Source organism: Indicator indicator, chromosome Z, assembly GCF_027791375.1.
Source record: "Indicator indicator isolate 239-I01 chromosome Z, UM_Iind_1.1, whole genome shotgun sequence".
NCBI lineage: Eukaryota > Metazoa > Chordata > Aves > Piciformes > Indicatoridae > Indicator > Indicator indicator.
This window is the reverse complement of record NC_072053.1, coordinates 49,525,166-49,540,031: the sequence shown is the minus strand read 5'-3', so window position 1 is coordinate 49,540,031 and position 14,866 is coordinate 49,525,166. Positions and strand designations below refer to the sequence as shown.

General features: G+C 43.8%; 2 protein-coding genes across 2 annotated transcripts in view; one reads left to right on the top strand and one right to left on the bottom strand.

Annotated features, from left to right (window-relative positions):
* Positions 1–14,866, top strand: part of PRUNE2 (prune homolog 2 with BCH domain) — a 554,668-nt gene that overhangs the window by 185,503 nt on the left and 354,299 nt on the right. The window lies entirely within an intron of this gene.
* The window catches only part of LOC128979594 (polycomb group RING finger protein 3-like), a 28,330-nt gene continuing 15,783 nt past the window's right edge, over positions 2,320–14,866 (bottom strand). Inside the window, exons 5-7 of the mRNA XM_054397898.1 lie at positions 9,310–9,447; positions 3,731–3,811; positions 2,320–2,370 (exon numbers count right to left, since the gene is read on the bottom strand). Coding sequence (XP_054253873.1) covers positions 2,320–2,370; positions 3,731–3,811; positions 9,310–9,447 — 270 coding nt within the window. The remainder of the gene's footprint in view (positions 2,371–3,730; positions 3,812–9,309; positions 9,448–14,866) is intronic.

Sequence of the window (14,866 nt, the reverse complement as noted above, 5' to 3'; positions counted from 1 at the left end):
GCAAACAAGGAAAACAGTATCCTGAGCTGAATTAAGAAAAGAATTGCCAGTAGACTGAGGAAGGTTGTTTTTGCTGTTTACTCAGCAATGGTGAGCACACCTGGAGTCCTGTGTCCCCAGCTCAAGGACATGGTCACACTGGACAGAGTCCAGCAAAGAGTTCGTTAAGATATTGGATCATCTGACATTGGAGAAGAGGCTGAGAGAGCTGAGATTGTTTAATCTGGAGAATAGAAGACTCAGAGGGGATCTTACCAATGTCTACAAATACCTGATGGGGGGCAGTAAAGAAGGTGTAACTAGACTTCAGTGGTATCCAGTGAAGGAATCAATTGACACAAATTTAAATACAAGAGGGTGTATCACCTTTGGAAAAAAGGGGAGGTAACCCATGAAATCTTTAAGGATGTTGCTAGGTCATGTAGGGAAAAAATTAGAGAGGCAAAAGCCCATTTAGAGCTTAGACTGGCCACTGCTGTGAAAGACAATAAAAAGCATTTTTATAAACATATTAATGTTAAAAAGAGGGGCAAGAAAAACCTCCACTCTTTATTGGACTTGGAGGGGAATACTGTAACTAAAAATGAGGAAAAGGCAGAGGTACTAAATACCTTCTTTGCCTCAATTTTCAACAGTAAGATGGGAGGGCTTCAGGATAACTGGCCTCCTGAACTGGTAGATGGGGTCAGGGAGTAGTATAGTCCCCCTGTAATCCAGGAGGAAGCAGTTAGAGCCACTTGGATCCCCACAAGTCTATGGGACCAGATGGGATCCATCCTAGGGTAATGAGAGCTGGCAGATGAGCTCACCAAGCCACTCTCCATCATTTTTCAACAGTCCTGGCTCACTGGTGAGGTCCCAAATGACTGGAAGCTGGCCAATGTGATGTCCATCCACAAGAAGGGCTGGAAGGAGGAGCCAGGGCATTACAGGCCTGTCAGTCTGACCTCAGTGCCAGGCAAGACTATGGAACAGGTCATCTTGAGTGCAATCACACAGCACCTACAGGATGGCCAAGGGATCAGGCCATCCAGCATGGATTCAGGAGGGGCAGGTCCTGCCTGACCAACCTGATCTCCTTCTATGATCAGGTGACCCACCTGGTGGATGTAGGGAAGGCTGTGGATGTAGTCTACCTGGACTTCAGCAAGGCCTTTGACATTATCCCCCATAGCAAACTCCTGGCCAAGCTGGCAGCCCACGGCTTGGACAGCAGCACTCTGTGCTGGGTTAAGAACTGGCTGGAGGTCTGGGCCCAGAGAGTGGTGGTGAATGGTGCCACTTCCAGCTGGCAGCCAGTCACTAGTGGTGTCCCCCAGGGATCAGCGTTGGGCCCAATCCTGTTTAATATCTTTATTGATGATATGGACAAGGGGGTTGAGTCCATCATCAGTAAGTTTGCAGATGACACCAAGTTGGGAGCAGGTGTTGATCTGTTAGAGGTAGGAGGGCTGGGTCAGAGTGGCTGGAGAGCAGCCAGGCAGAAAGGGACCTGGGGGTATTGGTTGACAGTAGGCTGAACATGAGCCAGCAGTGTGCCCAGGTGGCCAAGAAGGCCAATGGCATCCTGGCCTGTATCAGGAATAGTGTGGCCAGCAGGACCAGGGAAGTCATTCTGCCCCTGTACTCAGCACTGGTTAGGCCACACCTTGAGTACTGTGTGCAGTTCTGGGCCCCTCAGTTTAAGAAAGATGTTGAGTTGCTCGAACGTGTCCAGAGAAGGGCAACAAAGCTGGTGAGGGGTCTGGAGCACAAGCCCTATGAGGAGAGGCTGAGGGAGCTGGGGTTGTTTAGCCTGGAGAAGAGGAGGCTCAGGGGAGACCTTATTGCCCTCTACAACTACCTGAAGGGTGATTGTAGCCAGGTGGTGGTTGGTCTCTTCTCCCAGGCAACCAGTGACAGAACAAGAGGACAGAGTCTCAAGCTGCGCCAGGGGAGGTTTAGGCTGGATGTTAGGAAGAAATTCTTCACAGGAAGAGTGATCACCCATTGGAATGGGCTGCCCAGGGAGGTGGTGGAGTCACCATCCCTGAAAGTGTTTAAAATAAGACTGGATGAGGCAGTTAATGCCATAGTTTAGTTGAATTAGATGGTGTTGGGTTGGACTTGATGATCCCGAAGGTCTTTTCCAACCTGGTTAATTCTGTGATTCTCTAAATACTTTTTTACTGTAAGGGTAACTGAGCACTGGATCAGGCTGGCTAGATAGGTTGTGGAGTCTCCATCTGTGAAGATATTCAGAACTAGACTTTACATTGTCCTGTGCAACCTCATCTAATTAACCCAGCTTTCAGCAGGGGAGTTGGACTAAACGATCCCCTATTGGGTTCTGTATTGGGACCAGTGCTGTTCAATATCTTCATCAGTGATCTAGACAGCAAGATTGAATGCACCCTCAGCAAGTTTGCTGATGGTACCAAGCTAAGTGGTGTGGTTGATATGCCTGAGGGATGGAATGCCATCCAGAGGGACCTAGACAGGCTAGAGAAGTGGGCTCAGAACCTCATGAGGTTCTATAAAGCGAAGTGCAAGGTCATGAACCTGGGTTGGGGCAATCCTCGGTGTCTGTACAGGCTGGGGGATGATGAGATTGAGAGCAGCACAAAAGGACTCAAGGGTACTGGTGGATGAGAAGCTGGACATGAGCCAGCAATGTGCACCTGCAGCCCAGAAGGCAAATCATATCCTGGGCTGCATCAAAAGAAGAGTGGCCAGCAGATCAAGAGATGTGATTATGCCACCCTGCTTTGGTGAGACCTCACCTGGAGTACTGTGTTCAGCTCTGGAGTTCTCAACACAAGGACAGGCTGAGAGAGCTGGAGTTGTTCAGCCTGGAGAAGAGAAGGCAATGGGGAGACCTTATAGTGACATTTCAATATCTGAAGGGGGTCTACAAGAAAGCAGGTAGGGACTGTTTAGAAGGGCATGCAGTGATAGGATCAGGGGCAATGGTTTTAACCTAGAGCAGGGTAGCCCATTATGAACACTAACCCATCTTCAAAGTTATCACTCCCAAACTGCACATATTCATTCTCTGGATATGACTTAAATTCTAGATGTTCAACTTAACATTTCAAGGTACTTATAACCATTTTATTTGGGTGGTCATAAATAACCAGTGATATTTTATGCTGAGTATGAATGCCTCGTTATTTACTATTCAGCTCAAGGTTTTGTTGTGTGGGATTTTGGTTTGGTTAAAGACACTAACATCAGTAATCCAAAGACTCATTCAGCTGCTTTCCCCAGCCTTGTTTATGCCTACTAAATATTGTTACAAGTTAATTAATCCATGTTCTTTAATGGGTATATTCAGCCTCTGTCTTCTGAACTACAGAATATAAATACATCGAATGTTTGTCTCTTCTGCATTGTAACCAGTTTCATGATTTACACAGAATAATATTAGTTATATCTGACTCACATGTCTGAGAAAATCATTCCTCTCAATGGCTTCAGCCTCCTTTATTTTATACATTTTTAATTACCATAAAATTCACATCTTCCCCTTTTCCTTAGTGGCACATTTCCTCCCATTGTCCCCTTCTGAATTAAGAAAAATATTTATATTTTAAAATAGATTATTAGACATTTGAAAATATGTATTTTAACCATTTTTAAGTTATTGCAGTATAGGCCTGCATGATGTATGCTTATGAACTTTGTTCTTTAGTCAGCTAGTAATTTACATGGAACACAAAAAATTTGATGAAAAGCAGTTGTATCATACCTTAAATCTCCATCTAGTAACAACTACAAACTTGAGTGTGTGGTCCTTGCCAAGAATCTCTTCATTGCATAATATATCCAGCTGATGTAAAAAGAAGAAATAATTAATTCACTGAGACGCAGAACATGGCTTTCAAACAGTGCATTTCAGGTAAGGCCCAATAAAAAGATCACAGAGTCACAGAATCACAGAAACATTCAGGCTGGAAAAGACCCTTGGGATCACCAAGTCCAACTGACAACCCTACTCTACAAGGGTCACCCCTAAACCATATCCCCAAGCACCACATCCAAATGACCTTTAAACACAGCCAGGGTTGGTGGTTCAACCACCTCCCTGGGCAGCACATTCCAATGACTGACCACTCTTTCCATGAAAAAAAAATTCATAATGTTCAGTTCAAACCTACCCAGTCACAGCTTGAGGATGTTCCCTCTTGTTCTATCACTAAATACCTGTGAGAAGAGACCAGCACCAGCCTCTCCACAACATCCTTTCAGGTAGTTGTAGACAGTGATGAGGTCTCCCCTCAGCCTCCTCTTTTTCAAACTAAATGGCCCCAGTTCCTTCAGTCACTCTTCATAAGATGTAGTCTCTAGGCCCTTCACCAGCTTCGTTGCCCTCCTCTGCACTCACTCCAGTACCTCGACATCCTTCTTGCATTGAGGTGCCCAAAACTGAACACAATACTTGAGGTGTGGCCTCACCAGAGCTGAGTACAAGGGGACAATCACCTCCCTACTCCTGGACACAGTATTTCTAATACAAGCCAGGATGCCATTGGCTTTCTTGGCCATCTGGACACACTGCTTGCTCATATTCAGTTGCCTGTCAATTAGAACCCCCAGGTCCCTTTCTGCTAGATAGCTTTCCAGCCACACTTCCCCAAGCCTGTAGCGTTGCTTGGGGTTGTTGTGACCCAAGTGCAGGACCTGGCATTTGGCCTTATTGAAGCTCATCCTATTAACGTTGTCCCATCGATCCAATCTATCCAAATCCTTCTGTAGAGCCTCCCTACCCTCATGAAGATCAACACTCCCAAAGATACAGAACTCCATTCTCATGTAAAGACAGCTTTGTCCTCTGATATGCTATGAAAATTGTTTACACAGTACCCAGCAACTAACTTTCTACTTTGAAAATGCATTTTTAAAAGGCTATCCCCTGTTTATACATCAGTGTTTAGGGTGGGGGATTTTAAGACATTTTATTGTTTTTACTTTTCTGTGTCAGTTTTGAAAGATCTTAATATTGAAAACAGCCATTAGGGTATGGACTCATAAGCAAATGTGAGATCATATGACCAGCCATCAGTTGAATTGCAATAAATGATCATGCATGTGATCTTAGCCTATTTGACTGCAAGGTGACATGTACTGAAAGGGTAAGTCACCATAAAAATGGCATATGCTAATGGTACTTTCCCACAATCTGACAAAGCTAAGAATGTGCATGCAGCCTACTAACATGGCTTAGCTGTCAGACAATAACTCAAACCAGGATTTTTCTATAGCATTCAACCAAGTGTTCACATTCTTAGGACCTTCCTCCTCAAAACATTTTTTTCTGGACATACCAATACACTGATTCCACAAAAATGTCATGTGCCCTTAGGGAGGGAAGATTCCTGAAACAAGTATTGTTGAATGAACATTCTTCCATTTCAGTAAGAGCCAAGTAGGTTGTAAAACTAGACATTGCTGTGGTGTAATGGCGAGTTTAAACACAAAAGCAAAAAGTGCAATTAGTAAGAAAGCAATCCAGTTTTCTGAAAGGTGTTATGAGTTTTAGCACAGATGCTAGATGAGCCAGCCATGGGTGACATACAGCTGGATCTACTACTCACCAAAAAGGAAGAACTTTCTGGGGATATGATAATCAATGTCAGCCTTGGTTGTAGCAACCATGAAACAGTGACGTTCCAGATCCTGAAGGGAGTGAGGAAATCAAGTAGCAGAGTAGAGCAGAAATTTGCTTTTTCAGGAAGCTGGTAAGTGGGATCCCATGACAGGCAGCTCTGAAGGGCAAAGGAGCTCAAGACATGACAAGTCTTTATGGACAATGTTCTTCAAGCACAAGAACAGTCCATCCCAATACTCAGAAAAATGAGTAGATGTATCAGGAGACCAACTTGGCTAAACGGGGAGCTGAAGCTAAAAAGGACATATACGAAAGGTGGAAGTGAGGACAGGATACAAAGGAGTTATACAGAAACATTGCCTGGGTATACAGGGGTTTCAACTGGAGTTGAAACTGTCAAGGGACATCAAGGGCAACAAGAATAACTTTTTCTGCTACATTATCAATAAAAGAATAAACAAGGAACATGTGAGCCCACTGCTGCATGGGATGAACAATTGTGGCAACGTCTGCAGATAAGGTTGAGGTATTCTGTGCTGCCTTTGCCTTGGTTTTCACCAACAAGATCTCCTAGGCCTTTTTGTGCCTAGAGACAAGATTCAAGGAGGAGATGAACTGCCAGTAGCAGAAGAGGATTGAGTCAGGGATCCATTGAGAAATCTCAACCCATATTAATCCATGGAACCAGATGGGATGCATCCAAGGGTGCCACAAATATTTGTAGATGTCATTGTGAGGCCACACTATCATCACTGAAAGGTCACAGAGATCAAAGTACCCAATGACTGGAGAAATGTACCCATCTTCAAAAAGGGCATGAAGGACTATCTAAGGAACTAGAGGCTAGTCAGCCTCACTTTGGTAATCCATGTGAAAGTAATGGAGTCATGTGACATGAGGCCAGTGACATGTGGAGTATTACAGGTGTCTATCCTGGAACCTGTGCTGTTGAGTGTCTTTATCAGTGACCTGGAGGAAGAGACAGAATCCACCTCATCAAGCTTGTAAATGACACCAAACTGAAGGAGTACAGATGACACACTTGAGGATGGAACTATCATACAGAGACAGGCTAGAAGGATGAGCTGAAAAGAATCTCATGAAATTCAATAAGGAAAAGAGCAAAAGTCATGAGACACTACAAGCTGGGTAGCAGCTCTGATGAAAAGGACATAGGGCTCCTCTTTGAAAGCAAGTTGAACATGAGTCAGCAGTGTGCTCTGGCAGTGATGAAACCTAACAGAATAGTGAAGCGTATCAATGTATTGGGTTTGCGTGGTAAGGTTTTGGTAGCAGGAGGGCTACAGAGGTGGCTTCTCTGAGAAACTTTTAGATGCTTCCCCTATGTCAAATAGAGTCAGTTTCAGCCAGCTACAAGACGGATCCACCTCTGGCCTAAGCCAAGCCAATCAGCAATGGTGATAATATATTTAAGAAGGGGAAAACAGATAGAGATGGGTGAAAAGTGGTGTCCCTCAGGAGTCTGTATTGGGACCAGTGCTGTTCAATATCTTAATCAATGATATAGACAACAAGACCGAGTGCACCCTCAGCAAGTTTGCTGATGATACCAAGCTGAGTGGTGTGGTTGACAACCGAGAGACGAGATGCCATCCAGAGGGACCTGGGCAGGCTGGAGAGGTGGGCTAAGGAGACTATCATGAAGTTCAATAGGGCAAAGTGCAAGGTCCAGCACCTAAGTCAGGGCAACCCTTGACATCATTACAGGCTGGGAGATAATGAAATTGAGAGCAGCCCTGCAGAAAAGGACTTGGGGGTCATAGACATGAGCCAACAATGCATGCTTGCAGTCCAGAAAGCCAATCATATCCTGGGTTGCATCAAAAGAAGTGTGGCTAGCAGGTCAAGGGAGGTCCTTCTCATGAGACCCTACTTGGAGTATTGCATCCATTTCTGGGGCTCTTAGTATGAGAAAAACATGGACCTGTTAGAGTGAGTCCAGTGAAGAGCCGTGAAGAGCCATGAAAATGATCATAGGGCTGGAACACCTCTCCTCTGATGAAAATCTGAGAGAGTTGGGGTTGTTCAGCCTGGAGAAGAGAAGGCTCTGGTGAGACCTTATTGTGGCTTTTCAATATGCAAAGTGGGCTTATAAGAAAGATGGAGAGGGACAAGGGGCAACAGTTTTAAACTGAAAGAGAGTAGGTTTAGATTGAATATAAGGAAAAAAGTCTTTATGGTGACAATGGTGAGGCACTGGAATTGATTGCCCAGAGAAGTTGTGGATGTCCCATCATTGAAAATATACAAGGCAAGGCTGGATGGTCTTTGAGCAATCTGATCTAGGTAAAGATGTCCCTATCCATGGTGGAGGGTTGAACTAGATAATCTTTGAAGGTCCTTTCCAACCTTTCCAACCTTCCATTTTATGATTCTATTATTCTAAATGATTATTCCTCTTTACTCAGCACTCATTAGACCACATATGGAATGCTGCATCCAGTTTTGGCCCCTACAGAGCAAAAAAAAGGTTGATAAACTTGAGCAAGTTCAGCAGTCACCAAGATGGTCAGGGTTCTGGAACAGAGGCCCTACAAGGAGAGATTAAGGGAACAGGGCCTATTTACCTTGGAGAAAAGAATGCTTAAAGGGGACCTAATTATGGCCTTCCAATACTTAAGGGAAGCCTATAGAGAAGATAGAGCTAGACTCTAGTACATGATGGGAAAATGATAAACAATGGCCATCAATGGAAACAGTAAATTCTGACTGGATATAAGGAGAAAAAAAATCTCTACAAGGATAATTAAGCACCAGAACAAGTTGCTGAAAAAGATCATGGCATCATCATCCTTGGAAGTTTTCATGATTGAGAGATGGCAATTTGAGAATTAGATTGGATGGTAGGGGATTGTAACTAATACCAACAAAGAGGGAAGAGAGGTGTTTTCATTTTTTGTTCTAGTTTTCAATCTAAAATGACAGAACTTGCAGAGAATAGAAAAGCCTCTTTCATTCCTTACCCTCCACCATGATTTCTTCCCATGAACAGTCCAATTATGTACTTCATGCAGGGAAAGTGTCACCAGCTGCTACAACACAAGGCTGAGTTTCACTCAGAGTAGAGAAGTAGAAGAAAGTGTATGTGCTGCTTTCCATTAAATCTGTCTTTAGTGTCTGATAATATATATAATATAAATATATATTTTATATATATGATATCATATATATGACATATATAATCATATATCATATATATATATGAGATATATATATATAGTGATATAATCTATTCTCTGCATCAAGTAAAAAAATCTCTGCTAGGGTAGTATATCCCTTCAGTTAAGGCCATCAAACACAGCGTCTTGCAGGAGTCAGTTTTAACACAGGTGGAAAACGTGTAACCAAGCCTTTTGGTATGTTTTAAAACTGGTCATAGAACAATACACTGAGCTGCACTGCCAACTCTGATAAAGCCAAGAACCAGTAAGAGCTACATCTCCACTGAACTGGAAGGGGAGAAAAAAGGGAAGATGATCAGCATCCTTAAATTAAAAGGGGGAAAGGTAAATTTGGAGAAAAATCTATTTGTCTGCATTCAGCTCCTCAATTTAAATAGCCATTTTCTGTTTCTTTCCATTAGGAAATGGTGTGTGCTTCAGGTTTTTTAACAATTTGGTTGGAAGGAAAGACACTATTTTGAAAATAATCCATAAAACTGTAATATGCAAAATAATTTTAAAATATCAAAATATTACCTCATTAAAAGAAGAAAGGTTAAGTTTTTTAGCAATGAACTTCTTTAGATGCAATACTGTTGCTTGTGCTGAGCAGCGGATCCATTTTCGTTTCAATCCACGTAATTTGCTACTATTGCATTCCAAGCAGATGCTTACCTTCAGGAAAAAGCATAAACAGTCAGAGCTAGTTGACAGAATTTTCTGCAGTCCCCTTTATGTATTTTGCAAGCAGCATTTGTAAGTCCAACAAAAAGGTGAAAATGTAGAATACTAGTATTCTTTAAAGCAAAATGCATTCAGTGACATTTAAAAAAAAAGTTGTCTAGTATTTTGTCCGCTTACTATTAAGCATCATCCAACTCAAAAGGGATTTTTGGACAAAAGTTCATGGCAGAACTTTGGGGCTGACTTGTGTGGTAGTTTTAGACTATGCCTTTAAAATTTTTCACAGATCTTGAGCAAAAAGTAGTAAAGATGTAAATAAATCACTATTGGGTGTAAAGCAGAAAATAATGAATATTCTAAACAATTCCATTGGAGGGATATATCCAATAAGATTTGGTTCCCAAAACAATCTTTCTCTCTCTTCTCACTTCAGCTTGGTTTGACCTTGGCTGCATCGCTTTTATTTTGGCTGAGTTTAATATATCTCTGCTTCTTTCTCTCTTCCCTTTGTACAGGGGGGTAAGGGGGAGGCAGGGAGAGAGAAGCTGTTACAAGCTTCCCTGGTCTTTGGCCAGGGGGGGTCCTTGTGCTGTTTTGTTAATTGTAAATACCTGTAAATATAGTAAATACTGTATATTTGTACATATTCATTGCATTTCATTGTAGATTGTAGTTTTGCCTGTAAATACAGCTTCCATTTGCTTCCAAACTGAGCTGGTCTGGCAAAATTAATGCTGGGGGGGGGGGGAATTTCGAACCCACCACAACTTGTTCCAGAGCTTTATTCTAACCACAGGGGTTACAACTAGTTCAGAAGCTGCCTGGGTTGAGGCCAAAGAAAGATATCTAATATGAAAATCTGTCGGTACCCTGAGCTCATTTCCCTCCTCCCCAGGGGTTTTGTTGCCTTATCTTGTCTCATAGGCACTCACAAAACAGTCAGCAACAGCCACTTGAAAAATGTGGATTTATTGTGACCAAAATTACTCAGCACTCCTTCCAACACAATTAACTTAAAAGTTTGGGTGACTGTTGCTGTCTGTTTTATGGCATAGTGAGCAGAATGTCGATAGATGAATTACTCCAGAAGCACAACTGTGCATCTTCTGCCCCAGATATTAAATGGGTGAAGAAGAAGTGGTATGACCCTGTAGCAGTTGTGGAAAGGCTTGAACAAAACCCTGTAAGGTTTTGGAATGGCACAGATAAAGGGGCTATGTGTGCTGTACTAAGTGCTTCTTTAGTTCAGACACAGGATTACTCTAAAATGTTAGAGGCTAAAGCATGTTATTTGGAGAGACATCTGCAAAGACAAAAGGGCTGACACATATGTTGCTTGAGCTTCTGGTAGCACAAACAAAAGTTAACCACAGGCACAGGCCCTGAGGATTCACATGGAAACACATGGGGACATGCTGATGAAAGTATTTCTTATGAAACAGAGGAATTTAAGGAAAAGGAAGCGTGAACAGAGACACATACAGGTCCATGTGGCAGGAATCCCCAAACCTCTGTCCGTACAATGCCCTGATTGGGATCAGAGCTAAATGAACTCCAGGACAAGTTTTCACACAAGCTGGGTGAGTCTCTTGAACTGGAGGTGATCAGATACTGCTTAGTGATGATGAGGCAACAGAGGTTTGTGGATCCAGAGTGTTTCTGAGCGATGGGCCAACAGGCAACCAGTTGATAATGTCCCAAGTATCTTATTGGGCTGGGGTGTGCACCCCAAAAACAGGAGAGAACTTGTTATTATCTGGGTGAAAGGTGGGAATACAAAAGGCTGCTTGTATCCAGGCAGTATATGAGAGGGCAGCACAAGGTACCCTGAGCACCTCAGACCACTCATTAAAGGGCTACCGGATGCTTAAAACAGACACATGTGGGCCAAACTGTAACAGTGAAGTTATTCTCCAGTGCAATTGTGTCCAGACTCCTAGAGAAAGGATTCAAAGGGCCGTAGGCCGTAATCGGCAAAACCCTTGGAATCATCCATGCATGTGATGACCTTAACATGGCCATAACAGAGTGATTGAGGCCTGAAGAGACAGATAATGAGCCGCACCCTTATAACTCTCAGGTCAGGCCAGTCTGTAAACCTGATGGACATGGCATTTGAAAATTGATTATAGAAAATCAAATAGTAAACCCCACCATTAACAGCTGCTGTCCCAAGTATAACCTCAGTGGTAACAACAATACAAGCAGCTTCCCACTTGTGGATGCCTGCTTCAGATGTTAAAGATACGGGTTTTATTATTTTCTTAAGGGAGGAGGACAAAGCCAAATTTGTTTTCACCTCAGAAGGGACAAAATACAGCTTTCAGTGATTGCTCATTCCTTCTATGATCTGCTCAGGAAAAATAGGGCATGGGATTAGACTCCACAATATACAGAGAGCCTTAATGTCCTAAAGGATGAGCTTAAGGCTTATCAAAGGCTAGGCCCACTACATCTACAGGATCCATTAAAAACAGAATGGGGGTTTGCAAAACATGCCTTCTATTGTGGTACATTCCAAAATGGACTGAGGGTGCTAAGTAGACATATACTATTTTCATCTACTTCATTTAAGGTAATCGAACAGAAGTATTCAGAGTGGGAAAAGGGATTCTGCTCACTTATCAGGGCAGTCAAGGAAGCAGAGAGGTTACATACTTCACACAGTATTATAGTGCAAGGCCCTTGCCCTCTGCTAAATTTGATCCCCAAGGGATCATCCCCCTCCAGAGGGGGCAGCCTGAAAGGCCAAAGTGCAGAAGTGGCATGCATACCTAGAAGGAATTGGTCTGGCTAGGAGGAGGGTCTGGCTAAAGTCTCTAAGTTGCAACAACTTGTGAACCCAGATACAACTTTGTTAGGTCAACCCTACAGACCTCCAATTGAGGAGGCACCTGAACTACCCGAACACTTGACAAAGAGGATCCCCCATGTCTTTTTCTGTCAAGCTGCTTTCCATCTGGGTGGCCCCAAGCATATATTGGTGCATGAGGTTGTGTTTCTGCAGGACTTTGCCTCTCCCCTTGTTGAACTCCATGAGGTTCTTCATGAACTTCTTGAACTTCATGAAGACAGCATGTGAAAGTCTCCCAAGGGCCAATAAGCTCCTGAAACTAGCAGTCCTGCTGAACCTACAAGTCCTGACAAATGCAGAACATCAAGGTCTACCTAAGGCCAAGGCCATGAGCAAACATTGGCATTAATAATGGGTAGCACAACTCAGACCACATCCAAGAAAGTGGTGGCTCCTATATGTATATGAAAACTATAGAATTATACACCAGTGAAAACTATAGAATTATACCAGTGGATGTAGTCTATCTAGCCTATCTTGACCTTAGTAAGGCTTTTGACACTGTCTCCCATAATATCCTTGAGAGTAAGCTTGGGAAGTGTGGGATAGAAGAACAGACAGTGAGATGGACTAGGAACTGGTTACAGTCCAAAGAGTGGTGGTCAATGTTACCAAGTCCAGCTGGAGACATCTGAATAGACAAAGGACCACTGAGGGACTTTCTGAACATCTATCTGAAAGTCACTAGCATGTTAGTTTGACCCACTATTTCTTAGTAGATATATGGGGATGGCCTCCCTACTATTACACCAATCCAATAATTAGAAGCACATGTGCACAAGTGAATTATGTTAACTACTCACAAAGCACAATTACTTATCTACTGGACTGAGTTAGTTGTGATGGTTTGAAACTGTCTACTTAATTTTTCCTTGCAAAGTTCAGAACAGAGAAAGTGAAAGAGTATAAATAAGTCACTATTGGGTGTAAGAAAGCAAAATAACGATATTTGCTGGAAGATCTATTCAGCCAGCCATTCACAGTCCAGGAGGTTCCTCCACCGCATTGATGAGAACTTCTTGATGCAAATGGTGGATGAGCCAACTAGGAGAGAAGTGCTGCTGGATCTTATACTCACTAACAAGGAGGGTCTGGTTTAAGCAGTGAAGGTTGAGGGCAGCCTTGGCTGCACCAACCATGACATGGTGGATTTCAGGATCTTGTGCAGTAGGAACAGAATACCAAGCAGGATCACAACCTTGGACTTCTGTAGAGCCAACTTTGGCCTTTTCAAGCAATTGCTAGGGGAGATCCCATGTGACAGGGAACTAGAAGTTAAAGGGGCCCATGATACTTGGTTAACATTCAAAGACCATTTCTCCCAAGCTCAAGATCAGAGCATTCCAATAGGTAGGAAATCAAGAAAGGGAGCCAGGAGACCTGCTGTGGTGGTAAGGCCATGACACATGGCCCAGTACAAAGTGTCCAAGATCCAGCAGCCAGTAAATCCAGATATGACCTTACTTGGACAACCGTACAAGCCATCTCCAATAGATGTAGCCCCAGAGGTGACCACAGACTCTGACACTGAGGGAGTGTGGTTCACTGATGCCTCTTACCACAGAGTAGGATCACAATGGCGCTACAAGGCAGTGGCCCTGGAGATCAGGACAGGCAGAACTGTCACTGAGGAGGGTGAAGGCAGTGCCCAAGTGGGTGAACTGTGAGCCCTCATGTTGGCAGTGGAAAATGGTGCCAAGTCCATTTACACTGACTCCTATGCCACCTTTAAAGGAGCTATGGAGTGGATTTGCCAGTGGGAGGCAAATCAGTGGGAGGTGGGCAGCACCAAGGTATGGCAATCTGAAGACTGGCAGAGGCTGCTGGAGATAAGCTGGTCAAGGCCCATCAAAGTGGGATGGGTCAAAGGGCACTCAAAGAAAGATCCCCCTGCTGCGAAATGGAACCAGCAGGTGGATGGCCTGGCACGCATCCATGTGGTGGGCAGTGAGGGGAAGGACTGGCAGAGATTAGCTGAGTGGCTACACCTTAAAAGGGGCAGGTCTCAGGGCTGGCCAGTCCACCTGTCAGCATGTGAGACTATAATTTCAGCATGTCCACAATGCCAGATAAGGCTGAGAGCCAACCATCCAAACCTGGCCCCAGCTCAACACATCCACCAGGATAAGACTCTCTGGAGTACCTGGCAGGTTGATTATGTTGGGCCCCTGAAGCCCTCACATGGTAAAAAATACATACTGGTTGGGGTAGAAGTGGTCTCTGGCCTGACCATGGCCACTGCCACCAGTGCAGCCACAGGGGCTCAGACGATTGAGACCCTTAAACATTGGTTCAGTATCCTGCCAATGCCTGAGTGTATCCAGAGCGATAATGGATCACACTTCACTGCAACCTCAGTGCAGGACTGGGCACGTAGTGAAGGGGTTAAATGGGTTTTCCATACCCCATATTACCCCCAGGCAAATGGCATCGTGGAGAGAACCAATGGCCTGATCAAGAGGCATGCAAACATCTCGAAGGGTGGCTGGGACAAGAGACTGGCTCAGGCAGTCTTTCTTGTAAATAATCGCTGGGGAATTTACGGCAGCCCCAAGA